The 20,169-nt window shown below is 35.9% G+C and overlaps 1 protein-coding gene across 1 annotated transcript; it reads right to left on the bottom strand.

Annotated features, from left to right (window-relative positions):
- Positions 1-4,000: 4,000 nt before the first annotated feature.
- Positions 4,001-4,625, bottom strand: LOC122736040 (60S ribosomal protein L14-like). Its single transcript, XM_043978012.1, is given in 2 exon segments — positions 4,001-4,382; positions 4,384-4,625. Coding segments are annotated over 2 exon segments (624 nt in total).
- Positions 4,626-20,169: the final 15,544 nt, after the last annotated feature.

Raw genomic sequence — 20,169 nt, 5'->3', positions numbered from 1 at the left:
TCTCACTCTGTTCTTATGTGGGTTGGGCTGCTCTGGGGGTTGCCTTATGGCATTATTTTCGAGTGTCTGGATGGGTATATAGGGAGCTTGGGGGACTCAAAGCCTTTCCTCTGCCATCTTGGCTCCAACCCCTGTTGCTCCAGGGTTTTTTTGGTTTTTTTTTTGGCAGGGCAATGAGGATTAAGTGACTTGCCCAGGGTCACACAGCTAGTTAAGTGTCAAGTGTCTGAGGCTGGATTTGAACTCAGGGAGTCCTGAATCCAAGGCCAGTGCTTTTATCTACTGTGCCATCTAGCTGCCACCTGTTGCTCCAGTTTTAATGGACTAATTTTTCAATATTTTTTCAAGCCTTATTTATGCTAACATCCAGGTGGAAATTGATTTGTGAGCAAAAGACTTGGAGTCTAGATCTATACATGGAATAGTGGATAGAGTGTTGAACAATCAAAAAGATTTGTGTTCAAATCCCACATCTGGTTTTCATATCTATATTACAAAAATGTGAATAAGGAAAAGTTGGTTAATCAGGCTGAGTCTCAGTTTTCTTTTCTATAAAGCAGACATATTTATAGTGCTTGCCTCATAGGGTTGTTTGAGTTTCAAGAGGGCTATTCATGTAAATTATTTTGAAAAAAATGTAAGCAGTATAGTTCAGTCATTAAATAACATGCATAAAGAAGATAAAATATTTTTAAATGAATGGGGAAGACTAGGAAGTAAATGAACTTTTATGTTTTATTAAAATAAGACTAATACTAAGTAGCAGCTAACACAGGCATATATTGGGTTGGAAAAAATGAGCTCAGAGGAGGTAACAAATATGAGTCACTTTGAGGAGGCAGATTAACAAGATGAATGTTTAGATATGAAAGATTGTGAATAGGTCAAGTATTTTAAAGATTTAAATCTGTGAACACAAATGTGGTTTGCCACCAACAGAAAAAAAAAGGAAAACTGAAGACAGCTGCAAAAATAATGACTTTAATTTTATAAAAGGTATTTTGAATTTGAGATATTTATTGTTGTTTGTCCTTTGTCCTTGAAGAGGACCAAGACATCAGGGTCATGATTTGCACTGAATTGGATTTAAGTGAGGGTAAGCTGTGCAAGGTCACCAAACTAACTCTCTCCTCCAAAGCCATCTGGGTCCAGAGACAAGACATATATCAGGATGACTGGAGATGGCCCCAGGTGTTTTTAAGGTAATTGGGGTTAAGGGACTTGTTCAGGGTCAAACAGCTCATAAGTATCTGAGGTGAAATTTGAATTCAGATTCTCCAGACTCCAGGGCCAGTGCTCTACCTGCTGTGCAACCTAGCTGCCCCTAATGTATTTGTGGGCCATGCCAAAGTAAGTATTCTGCATATCGAAGTGCTCAGAAAAAAAGTCTGACTTAGAAGGAAGTTTTTCAGAGTATTTGCATAGACATGGCTATTGAATGTGTAGCAATTAAAGAGGTTGAGAAGGGATAGTATCTAGAGAAAAAACATTAGGAGGGTGGGGGACTTTAGAAACATGTCCTTAAGAATCTCAAAAAAGAATAAAAAAAGAAATAGGAAGGTATACATATGAACAATGGTTAGAAAGGTCAGAAGACAGCAAGGTACCTTAACTTCAGACTATCTATAAAGATATTTTAAACTCACATGTTCACTAGAGGGAAAACACAGCAGCAAGATTTTTTTTTGGTCAAGAATATGCACAGGATGGGGCAGCTAGGTGGCAGACTGGATAAAGTACCAGTCCTGGATTCAGGAGGCCCTGATTTCAATTCTTCAATTCTGACTTCAGACACTTGACACTTACTAGCTGTGTGACCCTGGGTTGGTCACTGAACCCTTATTGCCCTGCAAAAAAAAAATATCTATATATCTATAGATAGATAGATAGATAGATAGATAGATAGATAGATAGATAGATATAGATATAGATATAGAGACAGAGACAGAGATAGAGACAGAGATAGAGACAGAGATAGAGATAGAGATAGATATGCACCCAGGTTATTTACTCTATTTACTCATCTCAGATTCCTCAGAGGTTAATGAAAATATCCTTGGTGGGTGGTTCTTTTAGCATAATCACACCTATGTCCCACTACCTATATTCAGGAACCCTGATATGACTTGGAAAAAGAAGTATACTGCCAAAATACAGCTCTCTCAAACTGAGTGACCCGCCCCTGCAGCAATTTCTCAAAGTTATATAACTTCTGGTTTTGGTCATGCCCCATATTAGCAAACCTAAATGACTTTTTTTCCAGTCTTAGTCTCATTCATATTTTATATTTTGCTAGTTCTTTGGTGGTATATTTTTAGGGAATTAGGTAATAATGAAGATTAAGCAGCAAGAATTATTGGAGATTAGACAATCACTTATTAGTGATACAGAAAGAATTCACATTCATTTATGTAGCTAAATTGGGCTTGATGACTACTGGTATCTCTAGTACCTTAGGGATGGAAAAGGTAAAGGAATAAACATTTACATAGCACCTATTATATGCTATATGCTATGTACTTTAAAACTATTATTCCATTTGATCCTCCCTATAACCCCTTGGGAGGTATGTACTATTGTCCTCATTTTTCAATTGAGGAAACTGATGGAAACATAGGTTAAATGGCTATCTCATTGTCACATAGCTAGTAAGGATCTGAGGCTGATTTTTTAACTCAGGTGTTTCTGATTCCAGACCCAGCATTTAGGGCACCACCAAGTTTCCCTATGTTTAAAACCTAAGCTACCTTAATAATTGATTGTCATCTTTCACACTTGAAGAAGACCAAAATAGCATTATTGTCAGTATTATGAAACAGTGTATCAGACTGGCTTATCAGACCAACACATGTTGGGCATAAATTTTCCATTTGGACATTGGAAATGGAGATGTCTCTAAATTTATGCATCTCACGTGACTTTTGAAATATTGCAATTCTGCTTTGCTAGTAGAACACAACACATTCCTTGATAGGTGCATGTCATACTGGGCAGGCCTGAACTTGTTCTGTCAAATCTCACAATCAATTTCTAAATCCTTCATAGAGACCTTGAATGTGTCCTTGTATCTCTACTCTTCACCTATGTGAGAGTATTTGATCACTTGTGTGAGTTTTATGTAAAAAAGGTTTTTTAGGCAAAAAATATTTTTGGCATTTAAACAACATGGCCAGCACATATAAGTTGTGCTCTCTGCAGTTCTGTTTGAATGTTTTGGCAGTTCCGTTAGACAAAGGGCCCTAATGTACAGTAACTTATCTTGCTAGGTGATCTTCAAAATTTTTCCAAGACAATTCAAATGGAAGCGACTGTTTCATTGCATGGCACTGGTAGACCATCCAGTTTTCACAGACATACAACAATGATGTCAGCACAATGACTGTAGACTTTCAGTTTGTTAGGTAAGTTAATACCTTTTTTCTCCTACACTTTCCTTCAGAGACTCTAAAACACTGAGTTAACTCTGTCATGTATCAACCTTATCATCTTCATTTACATCTCTGGAATGTAAACTGCCAAGGTAAGTGCACTTATCCATAGCACTCTTGGTTCCACATATGAATAGTATGTTGCTAGCTGGTGGTGGATCTGTTTTCTTTATACTAATTATCAGGCCAAAATAAGCACAAGGATTGGAGAATTGATGCATGCTCTGTTGCATTCCAGACTCAGAACTACAATGAATGCACAATCAACTGTGAACAAAAAGTTGTGCTGTAACTCTCCTTCCACTTCAGTTTTAGCTTATACCCTTTTCAAGTTAAATAATTTACCTTCCATTTGGTAGCTGACCTTGACAACATTTTCATCCTTATGAAGGCATCCAACATCACTGAAACCATCATGACAAAAAGCAAGCACATAGCCCTCTTTACTCCATAAAATAAGATAATATATGTAAAGCACATTGCAAATAGTGAAATTCTATGTAAATACTATTTATGCAATCATAGTTATATTTTTTGCATAGTAAAACCTTTATTTGATTTCTGGCAGCCCCTTATTTTTTGGCCTTGGGAGCAGCTGCTTTCTGGGTTAGAGCCTTCTGAGTTGGTACTTTCTGAGCAGGTGCCTTCTGAGAGGCTCCCTTCTTGGTGGGGGCCTTCTGGCCGCAGACTGCCTTCTGACCCTCAACCTTCTTTGAGGGGATCTTCTTGGCAGAGACTGTTGAGGCCAGAGCCTTCTGGGCAGCTCCCTGCTTGGGAGAGCCCTTCTGGGTGGCTGCCTTCTGCAGCTTCTTCACTTCATGCTTGATAATTCTGTTTCTCATCTTCTTAGCCTTCATGATTTTATAATGACCAAAATCTGTCATCTTGGCTTTCCTTTCTCTGGCTTCAATCTTCTTGGCCCATCTTGTGGCATTCCATTTTTGCATTGTATTTGTTTTCTTTCTCCCAGGCATCCCAAATATACTTCTGATGAGCACTGTGGGGGAACTTGAGAACGAAGTCTATAAGCTGCATACATTTAAATGGCATGGCCTGCCTCGGCACTCCACTGCATGGGCCATCCACCAAAGCCTGGTTCTGATTGATTACATACATGATAGCTATGAGCTTGCCTTCGTGTGGCTTGAAGGAAATGTAGGCCACCCGGACAATTTCTACATAGGGCTTGAACACCATGTTGTCAGTGCCAAGAGAGAAGGAAGGGCCAGAGAGGTTAGTTATATTTATTAATATCATCACACATTGCAAATTGACAGTGATTTCAGTAAAACAATAAACAAAACTGTGCTAGATGGTATTTAAGAAATTATAAAACTCCTTTCATAACCTCAAATTTACCCCAGGAATAAAGTCTCTTTAATGCCAGTCTTATACCCATGTTGATACATAGCTGTGATAAAGAGATCCTAAAGTAGAAAAACGCATATAATAAAAAGGATAATGGAAAAGTTCATGGTGGACATAAGCTTCAACACATAACATAAAGTAATTTGAATAAAAGATACCATTGCTGGTAAAGTATGATTGAAAAAAAAAAGTAATAATCACATGGTGAGGATGAGGGAAGGCATCAGAGTACTCTTTTAGCATCTACTTAATAATGTGAGAAAGTTAAGGAGCTCCCCAGTACATTGGCTCAATCTCCTATGTAAAATCTCCTGGAGGATATGAATAATAGTAAACAGTATAAGCAATCATGAATGGGTTAAAATTGGATTTGAATTGGCATCATTGGAGGAACTATCCAAATTGATGAGACCATTGATATATTTGAGTATTATTTTAATGTCATTACACTGTTCTTTTGAATATTCTTTTTCTCAGATAAATTTTACTAAATTTTATCATATGACAGAAAGGACATCCCTGAGCTGATTCAAATCCTACCTCTGTCAATAACCTGTTTTACTATCATGAAAAAGCCACCAATTAGTCCCATATCCTTTTCCAGCTCATTTTTCAGATGCATAACTGAGGCGAGACAGGGTTAAGTGACTTCTTTGGGGATACAGCTAGTAAGTGACTGAGGTCAGATTTGAATTCAGGAAGGTGAGTCTTCCTGACTCCAGGCCCTGGACTCAGTTCTCTGTGCCTCCTAGCTGCCCAGTCTTCTCAGCAAACCAGAGACTTTGAAAAGGGATGATTAGGGAACTCCTGATTTGTTAGACTGGGGAATATTCTATAGAGCAAGACACTTTATCATACTTGGTACATTTTGCTTGTGTTATTGTCTCTGCTTGGAATGGTTCTCCTTTAGCCTCTTAACCTGGTAAATTCTTACAGAGGCTAAAGCTGGTATCACTGAACTTTTTTTTATTTTTAAACTATTTTGACAATTGTATTTAAGGATGTAGCTGCTTGGAGTACATGGTAGTTATAAGAAGACTGGCAAGGTGGGAGGAGGATAAATTATAAAGGGCTGGAATACAATAATATTTTGTATTGGATTATGGAAATGATGTGACCCATCTGGAATTTGTTGAGTAGCTGTTGAAATGATGGAATCTGTGCTTTAGGAAAACCACCTTGTTGGCTGAATAGAAGATGAATTAGAGTTGGAAGACAGTTGAGGAAGGTAGATCTACCAGCCTGCTAACATAGTAGCTCTGAGTATATTACTCTCCAGGGCCCTCTGCCAAGAAAGCATGAGGTGACCTTTCTGAGGTTTCTAAGGTCGAATTGGGGACCTGGAAGTTACCTTGCAATTCATGGACTGCTTTTAAGTCATGTAAATCAATGGACTTGAATTCTACCAGCCAATTAGCTTGGAGCTCTGTGGGGGACCACCCCAGTTCCTGTTCCACAGAAGACTTCCAGTCAAATTGACAGAGATTCAGTCTCTTTAGAAGAGTGAGCTGGTAGGTGAAGGAGGTTTTCTCTCTCTCTCTCCCACATAGATCTGAGCTAGGGTTTTCTATTCTTTCAGAGACATGTGCTCTCTCTTTGCTAACCCCTAGTATACTTTAATAAAATCTTAAAGCCTAAACTGTTGATGAAGCTCTGAATTTATAAGTAATTCCTAGCTATTTTCAGCCCCCCACACACCCTGTGGGGTCAGGTAAGGTGATTTAGCTTATTAATTACATAGCTCAAGTATGAGGTGATGAGCGACATTTTCTTTATTGTTGTTTATCCTTCACTCCCTAAGAGGACCATGACATAAGGGTGATGTCATGACTTGCACTGAATTGGATTTAAGTGAGGAAGGTCTGTATCAGGTAACCAAGCTCCCTCTCTCCTCCAGAGCCATCTGGATACAGTAGCAAGATATAAATCAGGATGACTAGAGGTAGCCCCAGATGTTTGAAGCAATCTGGGTTAAGTTACTTGCCTAGGGTCACACAGTTAGCAAATGTTAGTGGTGAGATTTGAACTCAGGTCCTCCTGAATCAAGGACCAGTACTTTATCCAGTGCAGCACATAGGTGACAACTTTATAACAGTAAATATTGTATTAATCATAATAACCTAGTAGATATTGCATGTCATCCTTTTAAAGAATTAATTGCTTTATTTATAAAATGGTAATATCATGCCTCCTGCCTTATCTAATAGAATTGTGAGGACCAACCCCCCCCAAGAAAACAAAACACCCAGAATATGAATGTTCTTTGTAATGTCTAAATCATTATTTAAATGTAAGTTCATTTTATTATTCTAATTACTAGTATTATAACAATAGTTTTTCCTGTTGATATTATTGCCATTTGAATATTTAAGGTCCATTAATTATTACTAGAGTTTGTTTTGCCTTAAAGTGTCATGTTATACTAGGCTAATAGGCTAATTATCCTCAGTTCCCCAAAATATTACATTGCACTCCATAAACCTTTTATGTTTTGCAGCCTAATTCATCACAGACAGTGAACACTAATACAAAAGAATTGTGTAACGATTGGAATAACGCCACCTGCTGGATACTTACTGTAGAGGAGTTCTGCCCATGAAGGGAAGGTCTTTGAGGACAAGACCAGGAGTCAGGAAGTGACGCGGGCTAGTGGGAGGAGGAAGGAAGAGACTGGCGCTCAGTCTCGCGCTTTTTTCCTCTGGACTCTGGTGGAGAAGGGAGCTAGAAATGCTCTCCCTTTAATAGATAGAAATCTAGGCCTTTTTCTCTCTCTTTACCAAATTCTTATTCTCCTTAATAAATGCTTAAAAGTCTAACTCTTGCTAAAGCTTATAATTTATTGGCGACCACTCATTAGATATTTTAGACAGTTTAGCTAGAATTTTAGCCCGTTAACAGATGGCTGACCACTAAGAGGAAAGCTAACCCTCAGTCTTCTGATCTTCTGGTTGGGTAAGAAATTTCCCCTCCCTCTCCCTTTAACTGCTAAGTACTGGCGTACTGGCTGTGTTTTCCTTTAAATTTTTTCGAATGGACCTTTTAAACTCCCTAATTACCCTATTTTTGATTTTAGTCTGTTTAACCAGACAAATGGGAGATAAGATCATGTTAATGCTTTGTTTTTGTGGACTTTCTATTTTTCTTTTTATTTTTGTTAAAAGAGCCAGCAACTTACTCACACAAGGAAATATCTCTCCCTCTCCCAACCATGCTTTTTCAGAGAAACCTGAAGAGATTCCCGCAGCTTTTCCCAGTTCTAACACTAATTGTTGCTCTAATTTTGCATGCCTGGAGGCAATGACCCACCCTCTAGAAGCTTTTAATCCCTTAGCACCTAGAGGCAAAGTGGGGGAAGAGGAATCCAGGCCTGAGTTCAAAATCAAGTCTGATTCAAATTGCTCTGGTCCCTCCCCTCCTCTCCAGACCCCACCCTCTACTCCTCCTATGGCCAAGCCCATTGCTTCCCCTGCCTGGGAAGTCCAGAGATCTGATGCGCATGCTCAACTTTCTGTAACTACATTTGCAGCTTCAGGCTCAGTCCTTCCCCAGCCTGGCTGTGCTTCTGAGACAACCTTAGAAAACCCTTTAAATTCCAGATATGCTCGTTTTGTTGATAATTTTGCTAACCTGCTTTTGTCTTTCATTAGTAATCTTATAAAGCATTTGTATGGTGAAAAGACTGACAGACAATATAGAGGGGTTAAAGAAGAAAAATTTAAGCTGTATAAGAATGACAATCATCAACATAGTTCAAGACTCTGCTTCTTTTGCCATGGAATGGTATATATTTTAGAGAAATGTAGAAGTAAGCAGCAAGGTATTGATATGAGTGTTGGGGATTTTAGATATCGGAATCAAAAGTGTTCTGAATTCACTCAGATTATTAATGTCAGTTCAGAGGTTACATAGGATTTCTATGCTATTACATCTACATTTTGAAATTAATGGTATGGGTTTATTTTTATAGAGATTTTCATGCTTTTGAGATTGTATTTTATACTTAGTTTTTAAAACAAGGAGAATATTTGTAAAAGCTTTTTAGTCATGTGATCAAGTTTATATTTTATAATACTCTTATTAAGTTCATATTCATTTAGATTTCCCTAGTTTGAATTTCATTGTCTTTTATTGTTCTGTGTGTATTTTTTTTCTATTTATTCATCTCTCTAATTTTGAAACATTGCAAGATGGTTTTGATTTCATAATACAATGTTAATTCTAGGAGTATTGTGCTCCCATATTCTGAGTTGTTTGTTTTTGTTATTTTTTCTCAACTGATTATTTGATCAAACTCTTTAAAGTATTTCCTTGGCAAATTGGTTGCCATGGCAAGTGTAAATTGATTCTAGAAGTATTATTTTTGATAAGCATATTTTTAAAAAAAGAGGGGAATGTTTGTAAAAGTTTTTTTTTTCAAAAAAAGTTTTCTTTAGGATTGTGTTGTGCTTTAACTTGTATTTAAATATGTTCTGATTTTTCACAAAAGTGATTGTATACTAAGTAAAAAAAAAGGGGTATTATTTGAAATTGTTGCATAAATATATATTGTGTCAAGTCAAGATGTATTCACATTTTTTGCAATCATTTATTATCCTCAATTTTTAAATCCATATGAGACTTGGATTATGGGAACTTATCATTTAAGACATTAATTGCCTTTATTCTGAGTTATCAGATGCCAGTTGGCCAAGATGCCATCCAATCACAAGAGAAATACATGCAAGAGCAGACACTGAACTGTCACATGAGGGGAGACATGCATGAAGTCAAGGTATGGCCAAGGGAACGGCTTTTGACAAATGTTGAGGTTGGATTCTCTTGGTTTAATATTTTATTTTATTTTTCCCCACAATATTGTACAGATGGCTGGAAGTATTGATCCCACCCATCTCACTTCTACACCTGGCTTCTATGCTCCCTCCTATATGCCTGATGCCATGGACCATCTCAATCCCATGCATCTGATTAAGTCTGACTCAGTTTCCTCCAATATGTTTGGTGGCATGGACATATATTCCATCCACCTATTTTAAGCCTAGCATACTGCATGGGCAGTATATATTGCTCAAGTGTGGGAATGCTCATATCCCATCATTTCTCTGTTCTTTTATGGTAACCCCCATAATTGTCTCAGGTGTCATGATAAATACAGTGTTGAATTTGGCCTTGACACCTGTTACCAATTATATTAGATTTTTTAATTTCTCATAATGGCATGAGGATAATTAGGCAGATGATGCAAAAAGTGATAAAACAAAGATAAAAATTATTTTTATTAATTAATATTGCAGCAATTGTCTTCTCAATTACCCTCCATAAGGGGGGACTATAGTAATATTATAATTTTAAAGAATGTTTTAATTTTTGTTTTATTATATGTTTCATGTGTAACAACTAAGATTCTGAATTCCCTTAGACATGTTTTTGAGAACTTTCATTGTTTGATTTGATTATTGACAAAGCTATTTTAAAGTTGTGTTAAGCTCAATTTTGTAGGAAATTTTCCTGGCTGATTACCAGCATCCACACATCAACCCCTAAAAAGACTTCCATTCCACAACTACACCTAGAGGACATCTGAGAAAAGACTTTCAGAGACTTTAAATGAACAGTTTTGATTTGTTGTTTTTGTTTTGTTTTTTCTCTTTCTGTTATAATATACACCATCTGTAACATGTATTCTCTGCAGAGGCCCTCCCTTTGCAAGACTAATGTCAAAGCGTCGGTTCATGAGGACAAAAAAAAATCGCCCCTCTGGACAAAACTTTCCTCTCTTCCTTTTCTATATTGTTGTTCACATATTATTAGTTAGCAATAGTTATTATATTGTTTTTACTGTTCCGTCAAGGAAACATTTTGTTTCTTGAGGAACAACAGGGGGGACTGTAACGATTGGAATAACGCCACCTGCTGGATACTTACTGTAGAGGAGTTCTGCCCATGAAGGGAAGGTCTTTGAGGACAAGACCAGGAGTCAGGAAGTGACGCGGGCTAGTGGGAGGAGGAAGGAAGAGACTGGCGCTCAGTCTCGCGCTTTTTTCCTCTGGACTCTGGTGGAGAAGGGAGCTAGAAATGCTCTCCCTTTAATAGATAGAAATCTAGGCCTTTTTCTCTCTCTTTACCAAATTCTTATTCTCCTTAATAAATGCTTAAAAGTCTAACTCTTGCTAAAGCTTATAATTTATTGGCGACCACTCATTAGATATTTTAGACAGTTTAGCTAGAATTTTAGCCCGTTAACAATTGGAAAAGCAGAGCCATGAAAAAAAAGAGAGAAAGCTGACAAGAGAGAGGAGGCATGTAATATCTACATTAGTTACTTTGAGAACATCTCAATGTGTATCTGAAGCTCAGCATAGTAGATTATCAGGCTCTGCTTTGTAGTTAAGAAAATTGAAGCATTAATACTGAGTCTAGTGAATTATTATCCCTTAATAATTGTTGGGAGGGGAAGCTAGGTGGCTCAGTGGATAAAGCACTAGCCCTGGATTCAGGAGGACCTGAGTTCAAATCCAGCCTCAAACAAATGATACTTATGAGCTGTGTGAATCTGGGGAAGTCACTTAACCTTCATTGCCTGCAAGCAAAAATAATTGCTGGAAAGATGGAAAGATAATAGTAAGTTTTCCCTTCCCTTCAAATTCCTAGCTTATCCCAATGCCCTGGGCTAGATGTTGCCTAGTTAGCCTGTTGTAAGTCTTTATTGCCCTTAGTAGTGGGGATAAAAAATTTACAAAATCATTGACTATGGATTAAAAAGTGATCTAATATGTACTGAAGCCTCTTGCTTTTCTAATAGTCTTCTAACACAAATACCTAGGCATTTCTACAGGTGGATCTTATTGACACGTTTGTTCATTATCCAGTATGAAGTGACCTTTAAATGATTATGATGTTGTCAGACCTTAATCTTTTTTTATTTTAGTTATCAAATACTTTCTTGCTTCATAGATCAATTTGTTCCAGAGTTGAGATTTTTGATAGTATTAAAATTAGACTGTTGTGGATAGGATTAGTGTCAGCTGTACAAAGCATGAATATACATTGCTCAACTAATACAAGTAAGAAGCTTATGCATTTTTATAACAGTTTAATATTGCTTTTCTATGATGAAACTCTCAAGAGGAAAAAAAAATCCTTTGAATTTGGCAAGGAAAACCAAAATCAAACATCTTCCCCTTAAACATTTTCCCGGTGAAACTTGAGACAGATTCAGGATGAATGTGTAAAATCTAGAACACCTACACTGAATATTTCACATGCAACTTGGGGAAAATATGATGGATTGTTTTAAATAATTGATGAGGACTAAAATATATATAGTTAATGCATAACTTTTTTTGGCTTTACAGTTATTTATCACTTCCTGGGTGGTGCCAGTGGCTGTTTGTTGCTTCCTTTCTGTTCAACTCAATTCATTCTTCTTGGATTAAGTACAGAAAGAAATCATTTAACTGGGAATAAGTGACTATTATATTCTCCATTTCAGAACATCACAAAGAGCATAATATAATTATACATTACATTTTAAAATATACAAATAATGTTGTTTTTCTACCTGAAGCTATGTTTAAGTGATAATCTACATATATTTCTATGACAAAAAAACAAAAAAAAACAAACCTCAATCAATCAAAGTAAAAGCTTTTGGATGCTTTACCACAATGGAATCCCCCTGAATAGAGTTATGGTGAGACATATGTTTAATTTCAGTGAAACAGCCAGGTTATTGGTGCAGTCTTATCTTCAGTAACTTGGTCAATTGACAATGTACCTTTGACCCTCATAGAATCATAGGGAAAAAGAAGGAATGTTAGAGATATTTTACAATTGACAATACTGAACCAGAGACAGGTTGTTTGACTTGCTAATTGCAAAATATTCAAGTAGCTCAGACAGGATTTCAACCAACATCTTCTTGACAGCAAGTATAATTTTTGTAACCCTTACATTATGTTGCCTTAGAAAACAATGAAAGAAAAATACAAAATACTCCTCAGTCCCTTGGAGCTACCCTGCACAGCAATATTGTGGCCGGGCCAAAGTGGCATGGTAGGGAGGTCATAAATTCTGAGGAATCACATAGTTTTTAAACAACAAGCTAAAAAGTCAGAGTTGAATATGGTCTATAAAAAACAGCTAGTTAAACTAGGGCTATTGAACATATTTTAAAACTTAATTGGAGGGGGCAGCTAGGTGGTGTAGTGGATAAAGCACCAGCCTTGGATTCAGGAGGAACTGAATTCAAATCCAGCCTCAGACACTTGACACTTAACTAACTGTGTGACCCTGGGCAAGTTACTTAACCCTCATTGCCCTGCAAAAAAACCCCCAAAAAACAAAAACAAAAATAAACAAACAAACAAAAAAACATAATTGGATAAACTATTGAGCTTGTAGACTGAACAGACAACAAATTATACATATTGAAAATGAAGGTATAACAATCTCTATGGGATAAAGCAATATCTGAAGAACTGAAAATGAATACATACTTAATACATGTATGTGTATGGAAATATATGTATACACATATATATGCATTTAGAGATGAATTGTAGGGTTAATGAGAATGCATCATATAACCAATGATGTTCTGAGAACAAAAATCACTTTAAAAATGCTACAGGAAAATGTATGATAGGAAGAAAAGATAGTTATGTGGTAATAACCAGGGGTGACAGGTAGAAAAATCAGAAGCTTCATTAATATCCTTAGAAAATTAGAAGAAATTAGGGGTGGACATTAGTTTGTTGTGTGAACTTATGGGAGTTTATTCTAATGGTGAAGGTTTGGTAGGATATGAATAAGTTACATAGACTGGGCAGGCAAGTATGATACTTGCATCACTTGAAGGTATACCCAAATTGATGAAATTACAGATTAATTTTACTACCTGTGTTCATACATTAAATCAATTATTAATGTTCTAATTAAGGTTCTTCCGTCTAATGATTCCTCTATTGTACAACCAAAGAAACACAGCTACCTTTGAATATTTACTTTTTTATGGTAAAAAATAAACCAGCTGTGGTGAAATGTGAGGATCATTATATAATTATGATTTAGTTCTTCTTAAAAGGGAAAATAAATGGCACAACAGAGTTGGTTTCATTGTATTTAAAAAAGCAATTAGGGAGCAGCTAGGTGGTACAGTGGATAAAATACTGGACCTGGATTCAAGAGGACCTGAGTTCAAATCCGGATTGAGAAATTTGACACTTACTAGCTTGGTGACCCTGGGCAAGTTACTAAACCCTCACTGAGACACACACACACACACACACACACAGACACAGACACACACACACACACACACATCAATCAGAAGCATCATTTTCTAAAGTCTTTGGTCATCTTGCCATGTAGTACTTATGAGATGGATGGCAACAACAAAAGCAATAAGAACTATACACATATATATTATGGTGATCATTGAAACATATGCATCAGGGGAAGCTAGGTAGCTTAGTGGATAAAGAACATGCCCTGGATTCAGAAGGACCTGAGTTCAAATATGGCCTCAGACATTTGACACTTACTAACTGTGTGATCCTGTGCAAGTCACTTAACCCTCATTGCCCCAACCAAAATAACAATCATTTGACCAAATGGAAAAGGAGGTGCAAAAACTTACTGAAGAAAACAATCACCTTAAAAATTTGATTTGAACAGATGGAAGCTAATGAATCAATGAAAAACCAGAAATTCATCAAACAGAATCAAAAGAATGAAAAAATAGAAGAAAATGTGAAATACCTCAATGGAAAGACAACTGACCTGGAAAACAGATCCAGGAGAGACAATTTGAGAATTATTAGACTACCTGATAAGAAAAAACAGTCTAGTCACCATATTCCAGGAAATTATCAAGGAGAACTACCTGGATATTATAGAATCAGAGGATAAAATTGTTACTGAAGTAATCCAGTGATCACCTCCTGAAAGAGATCCCAAAAAAGAAAACTCCAAGGAATATTGTAGCCAAATCGGAGAATTATCAGATGAAGGAGAAAATACTCTTAGCAGCCAAAATGAAGCTATTTAAATATCTTGGAGCCACATTCAGGATTGCATAAGACCTGGCAGCTTCAACATTAATGGACTGCAGGGTTTGGAATATGATATTCAGGAAGGCAAAGGACCTTTGGATTACAATCCATGATCAACTAGCCAGCAAAACTGAGAATTCTTTTTCAGAGTAAAAGATAGACATTCAGTGAAATAGGGGATGTTCAAGGTTTCCTGATGAAAAGACCAGAACTGCATAGGAAATTTGATCTTAACATACAAGACTCAAGAGAAATTTTAAAAGGTAATCAGGGGAAAAAGTTATTCAATATGGTTATACTGTTTACATCCTTACACATGAAGATAATACTTATAACTCTTGAGAAATGTATTTCTATTTGGACATACAGAAGGATTATACACAGAGGGTATAAATATAAACTGTCTTTGATGTGATGATATTAAGAAAATAAAAGAGGAAATAGACAGCAAAGCTATACTAGTGGGGGATCTGAATCTTCCCCTCTCAGAATTAGATAATTCTAGCCACAAAATAAATAAGAAAGAAGTGAAAGAGGTGAACAGAATGTTAGAAAAGTTAGACATGATAGATGCCTGGAGAAAAGTGAATGGGGATAGAAAGGAATATACCTTTTTCTTAGTGGTATCTGGCACATATTCAAAAATTGCCCACCTATTAGGGTACAAAAAAACCTCATAGTCAAATAGAGAAAGGCAGAAATAGTAAATGCATCCTTCTCAGATCATGATGCGATAAAATTACATGTATTAAAGAGCAATAGAAAGGTAGACTGAAAATTAATTGGAAACTAAATAATTTCATACTAAAGAATGAGTGGGGGCAGCTAGGTGGCGCAGTGGATAGAGCACCAGCCCTGGAGTCAGGAAGACCTGAGTTCAACTCTGGCCTCAGACACTTAACACTTACTAGCTGTGTGACCCTGGGCAAGTCACTTAACCTCCAATTGCCTCACTTAAAAAAAAAAAAAAAAGAATGAGTGGGTCAAACAACAAATCATAGAAAAAAACAATAACTTCATCCAAGAGAATGACAATAATGAGATGGCATACCAAAATCTATTGGATGCAGGCAAAGCATTGCTTGGGCTATATTTTATATCTCTAAATGCTTCTGTCAATAAAAAAGACAAAGAGTAGATCAATGAATTGGGCAGCAACTTAAAAAGCGAGAAAAAGAACAATTTAAAAATCCCCAATTAAATATTAAATTAGAAATCTTTAAAATTAAAGAGAAAATAATAAAATTGAAAGCAGGAAAACAATAGAAGAAATCAATAAATCTAAGAGCTTGTTTTATGAAAAACAAAACAAAACAAAATAGATAACCCATTGATTAATTTGCTAAAAAAAAAGAAAGAAGAAAACCAAATTGCAAGTATCAAAAATGAAAGGGGTAATTTTACCACCAATGAAGTGGAAATTAAAGCAATAATTAGGAACTATTTTGCCCAACTGCACGCCAATGAATTTGGCAATCTAAATTAAATGGATAAATATTTACAAAAATACAAATTGCCCTGGTTAACTGAAGAGGAAATAAGATCCTTAAACAAACCCATATCAGAAAAGGAAATTGAACATGCCATTAATGAACTCTCTAAGAAAAAATCTCCAGGGCCAGATGGATTTACAGGTGAATATTACCAAACATGTAAAGAACAATTAATTCCAATATTATACAAATTATTTGGAAAAAAATGGTAAAGGAGCGCTACCAAATTTCTTTTATGACGCAAATATGGTGTTGATACCCAAACCAGGCAGAGCCAAAATGGAGAAAGAAAATTATAGACCAATTTCCCTAATGAACATTGATGCAAAAATCTTAATAAGATATTAACAAGGAGATTACAGCAGGTGACCACCAGGATAGTACACTATGACCAAGTGGGATTTATATCAGGAATCCAGGGCTGGTTTACCATTAGAAAAAGTATTAATATAATCAACCACATCAATAAGAAAACTAACCAAAATCATGTGATTATTTCAATATATGCCAAGAAAGCTTTTGACAAAATACAGCACCCATTCCTAATAAAAAGACTAGAGAGCTTAGGAATATGTGGAGCTTTCCTTAAATAATAAGCAGTATCTACCTAAAACCTTCAGCAAGCATTACACACACACACACACACACACACACACACACACACACACACACACACACACACAGCAATACGACTATTTGGTCTTTTTCCTAAAGAGATCATCCAAAAGGGAAAAGGACCCACATGTACAAAAATATTTATAGCTGCTCTTTTTGTGGTGGCAAGGAATTGGAAATGGAGGGTTTGTCCATCAACTGGGGAATGGCTAAACAATTTGTGGTGTATGAATGTAATGGAATACTATTGTGCTCTAAGAAATGATGAGCAGGCAGATTTCAGAGAAACCTGGAAGGACTTAACATGAACTGATGCTCCTTTATAGCTTATATTGAATTGTTTAAGTTCTTGGGGGTGGGTGGGAGGAGGAAGAGAATTTGGAAGATAAAGTTTTAAAAAAAATTGATGTCAAAATTTTTATTTTACATGTAATTTGGAAAAATAAAATACTAGATATTTTGTTGATTTAAAAAAAATCAGTAATGTGTACAGTACATTGGAAAGATCCTTCATAGATGATTTATGTGATAATACAAGTAAATATTTCATAATGTAAGAAGACATTATACAGATTTTAGTTTGTATGTATGGAGGCAATTCCCCATAGCAGAAATAATTAGATTTATTAATATTATTGTCTTTCCTGGATGCATATTCTTTCTTGAAATTCAATTTGTCAGCCAAGTAAGACTTGAATTCACCAACTACTTTCTTTATAGAGGTTAGAGACTTCCAGCAAATATAAAAATAGATTACTTCCCTTCTCACAGTCTATTATAGTATTTTGCAAGTTTGGGATTTATACTGGGGAAAACAACACACATTACACATTCAGGTACTCTGTAGTAAGTATTGCCCCAAATCACATGAATTCTACTTCTATTATGACCCTCATAGAGATGTGATAGGTCATGCTTTTACCTTTCTGCCAACTAGATTATGTCCAAAATAGAAAACTCACTTCTATATAATTTTGCTACATTGGTTGGTTCTTTTGCCCAATTTTATTGACCATCCCTTATGTTTGTGGTAGCCATTACTATTTTGCCAGCTGTCCTGATTTTCAACCTCTGAGTCATCCCTGATTTTGCATTCTTCCTCATCTCCTATTATTAATCACTTATACAGTCTTATATATTTTTTTCTTTTGCAAAGCAAAGGATATGGTTATATTTGGGATTTGCCTTGTGTTATATTATGCAAGTAATTCAGCATTACTTCTGCTGCTGCAAATTAGATTTGTTTGTTTCTCACCACATGAAACTAATTTTGATTCTCCTTTGCTTCCTCAGGAGATTTTTTTCCATCTTTATGTACTATTTCTTCCCTTCTGGTTTCATCCTCACCTTCTCTAATAAGCCAACAAAACACTTTGCCTTTAGTTGATGTTTTATGAATGTATATTGATTTGGATTGAACAGAAAGGTGCATTTTATCAAATGCGTTTAGTTTTGTCTGAATCAGGAAGATAAGTTTTTATTTAATACTAACATAGTTTATGAGCCTTTCTAGAAGAAATACTAACTTAGAAAAAGACTTTTCTATATCCTTTATGAGTGTTCATTTGGGATTGTTACTTCATGAGATTCTAGTTCTACTACAGATCTTTCTGGTTTATCCTTGGAAACTCCTCTGCACATGTCACATTATATGTTTGTTGCACCTGCTCATCATGTTCCTGAGCTCCTGCCCCAGTGGGTATTCCTGGGAAGTCAGCCTATATGCTTCGGTTTCATTCTCTAGTAATCCTTGCTAATCTGTTCAGGTGTTAGCAATTAGCCCTTATTTACTCAGACAGAAAGAGCTAAAATCTTTTTAGCCAATGATTAAAAACCATCATCAAGCAAAATGAGACCCTTAGCCAGAATATTTTCAAATGTCACTCACCTTTTCTCTTGTGAGTAAGAGGACCTGGGAGTCACCCTATTCAATGGAATCTAAAATAGCACCTATGTCGGGCAATGCTATGTCCCTCACACACCCTGTAGTATACCCTACCATGTAAGGTATACTAGATTCCTACACAGCAGGGCCTTTATCAGTGTTTCAGTAGGAACAGATGGTAAGAATCCCTTTCTCCTGATTACTCAATATTTATCCAATAATTGGAGATCTGTATCATTCCTGAACTTAAATATTGCAATTTATGGGGCAGATGGAGCTTAATCTCTTATCAAGAGATTTTGATCTAGGTGAAGAATGATCATGAGTTAAAGTAGAAAAAAAAATGTGAAGCTTGAAAAACTAACATTAGAAGATATGGTAAAATTAGGATAGGCCCATGCTCTTGGCCTGGATAAGATCTAGCTCAAGATTGGAAGTTACTTTTAGGGAATTCCTGCATGTGCAAGTTGAACAAATGGAGCTTTGAGCTGCCTAGGTCTTAAGGAGTAAACTTCCAAGTCAGAGGCAGAAAACATGTCTTCTGAATGAAGATAAGAGTTAATAAATTAACTCCCTTTAAGATGGGTTGAGTAAAAAATTATTTGGATTTTTTTGCATGAAAAGAAAGAAAGGTATATAATACTTATCACTGTGAGGTCACAGATATGTGGTTCCTTCCATTTGGGTGGGTTTAGGTGATTGGAAAAATGGAATGAGTCATTGGATTTATAATCTCACTAAACTCAGGAATTACAATCGCACAACTAAAAGTAGAAGGGAACAATAGAAAAATTGTATGGACATGGCTATAAGCCTCCACCAGCTCTGGGAATCTTTAGGTACTGACTAACAAGTGTATATCAGAATAGATAGCTTCAGTATATATAATATAGTGTTACGTCACTGGTGTCTGATCCATAAGGTTATCCTTGTGAATTGATGAACTTCTAATATTGGTAACACAGTTGTATAATTTAATATATGGCTTTTAAAGTTAAAAATAAGTTGATTTGGAGAAAAAATATTCTTGAAACTATTAGTTTATTTATTTTTTAATGAATCAAAATGTTTATTATTTTTTAAAAAATGAATTGTTACTGAAAACCAAACAGGATCTTTATGATGTTGTGCTACTATTTGCATGTACAATTAGAAACTGTAAATCCTCACAAAGTTGCCTTGTGTTTATAGGGCCACTAGAAGACTGGTGATCAGTTGTGAACTACAACATATATATTTTTCTCTGAGGGGCTTTTCAAAACACCACTTTCAAATTTGTCCATTTACCAATATGCACACAAGGGGAAATAGTTTTCTTTGCACAAAAC

The sequence above is a fragment of the Dromiciops gliroides genome, chromosome 1 (genome assembly GCF_019393635.1).
Source record: "Dromiciops gliroides isolate mDroGli1 chromosome 1, mDroGli1.pri, whole genome shotgun sequence".
NCBI lineage: Eukaryota > Metazoa > Chordata > Mammalia > Microbiotheria > Microbiotheriidae > Dromiciops > Dromiciops gliroides.
The sequence above is the reverse complement of the archived record's forward strand: the minus strand, read 5'-3'. Positions and strand labels throughout refer to the sequence as shown.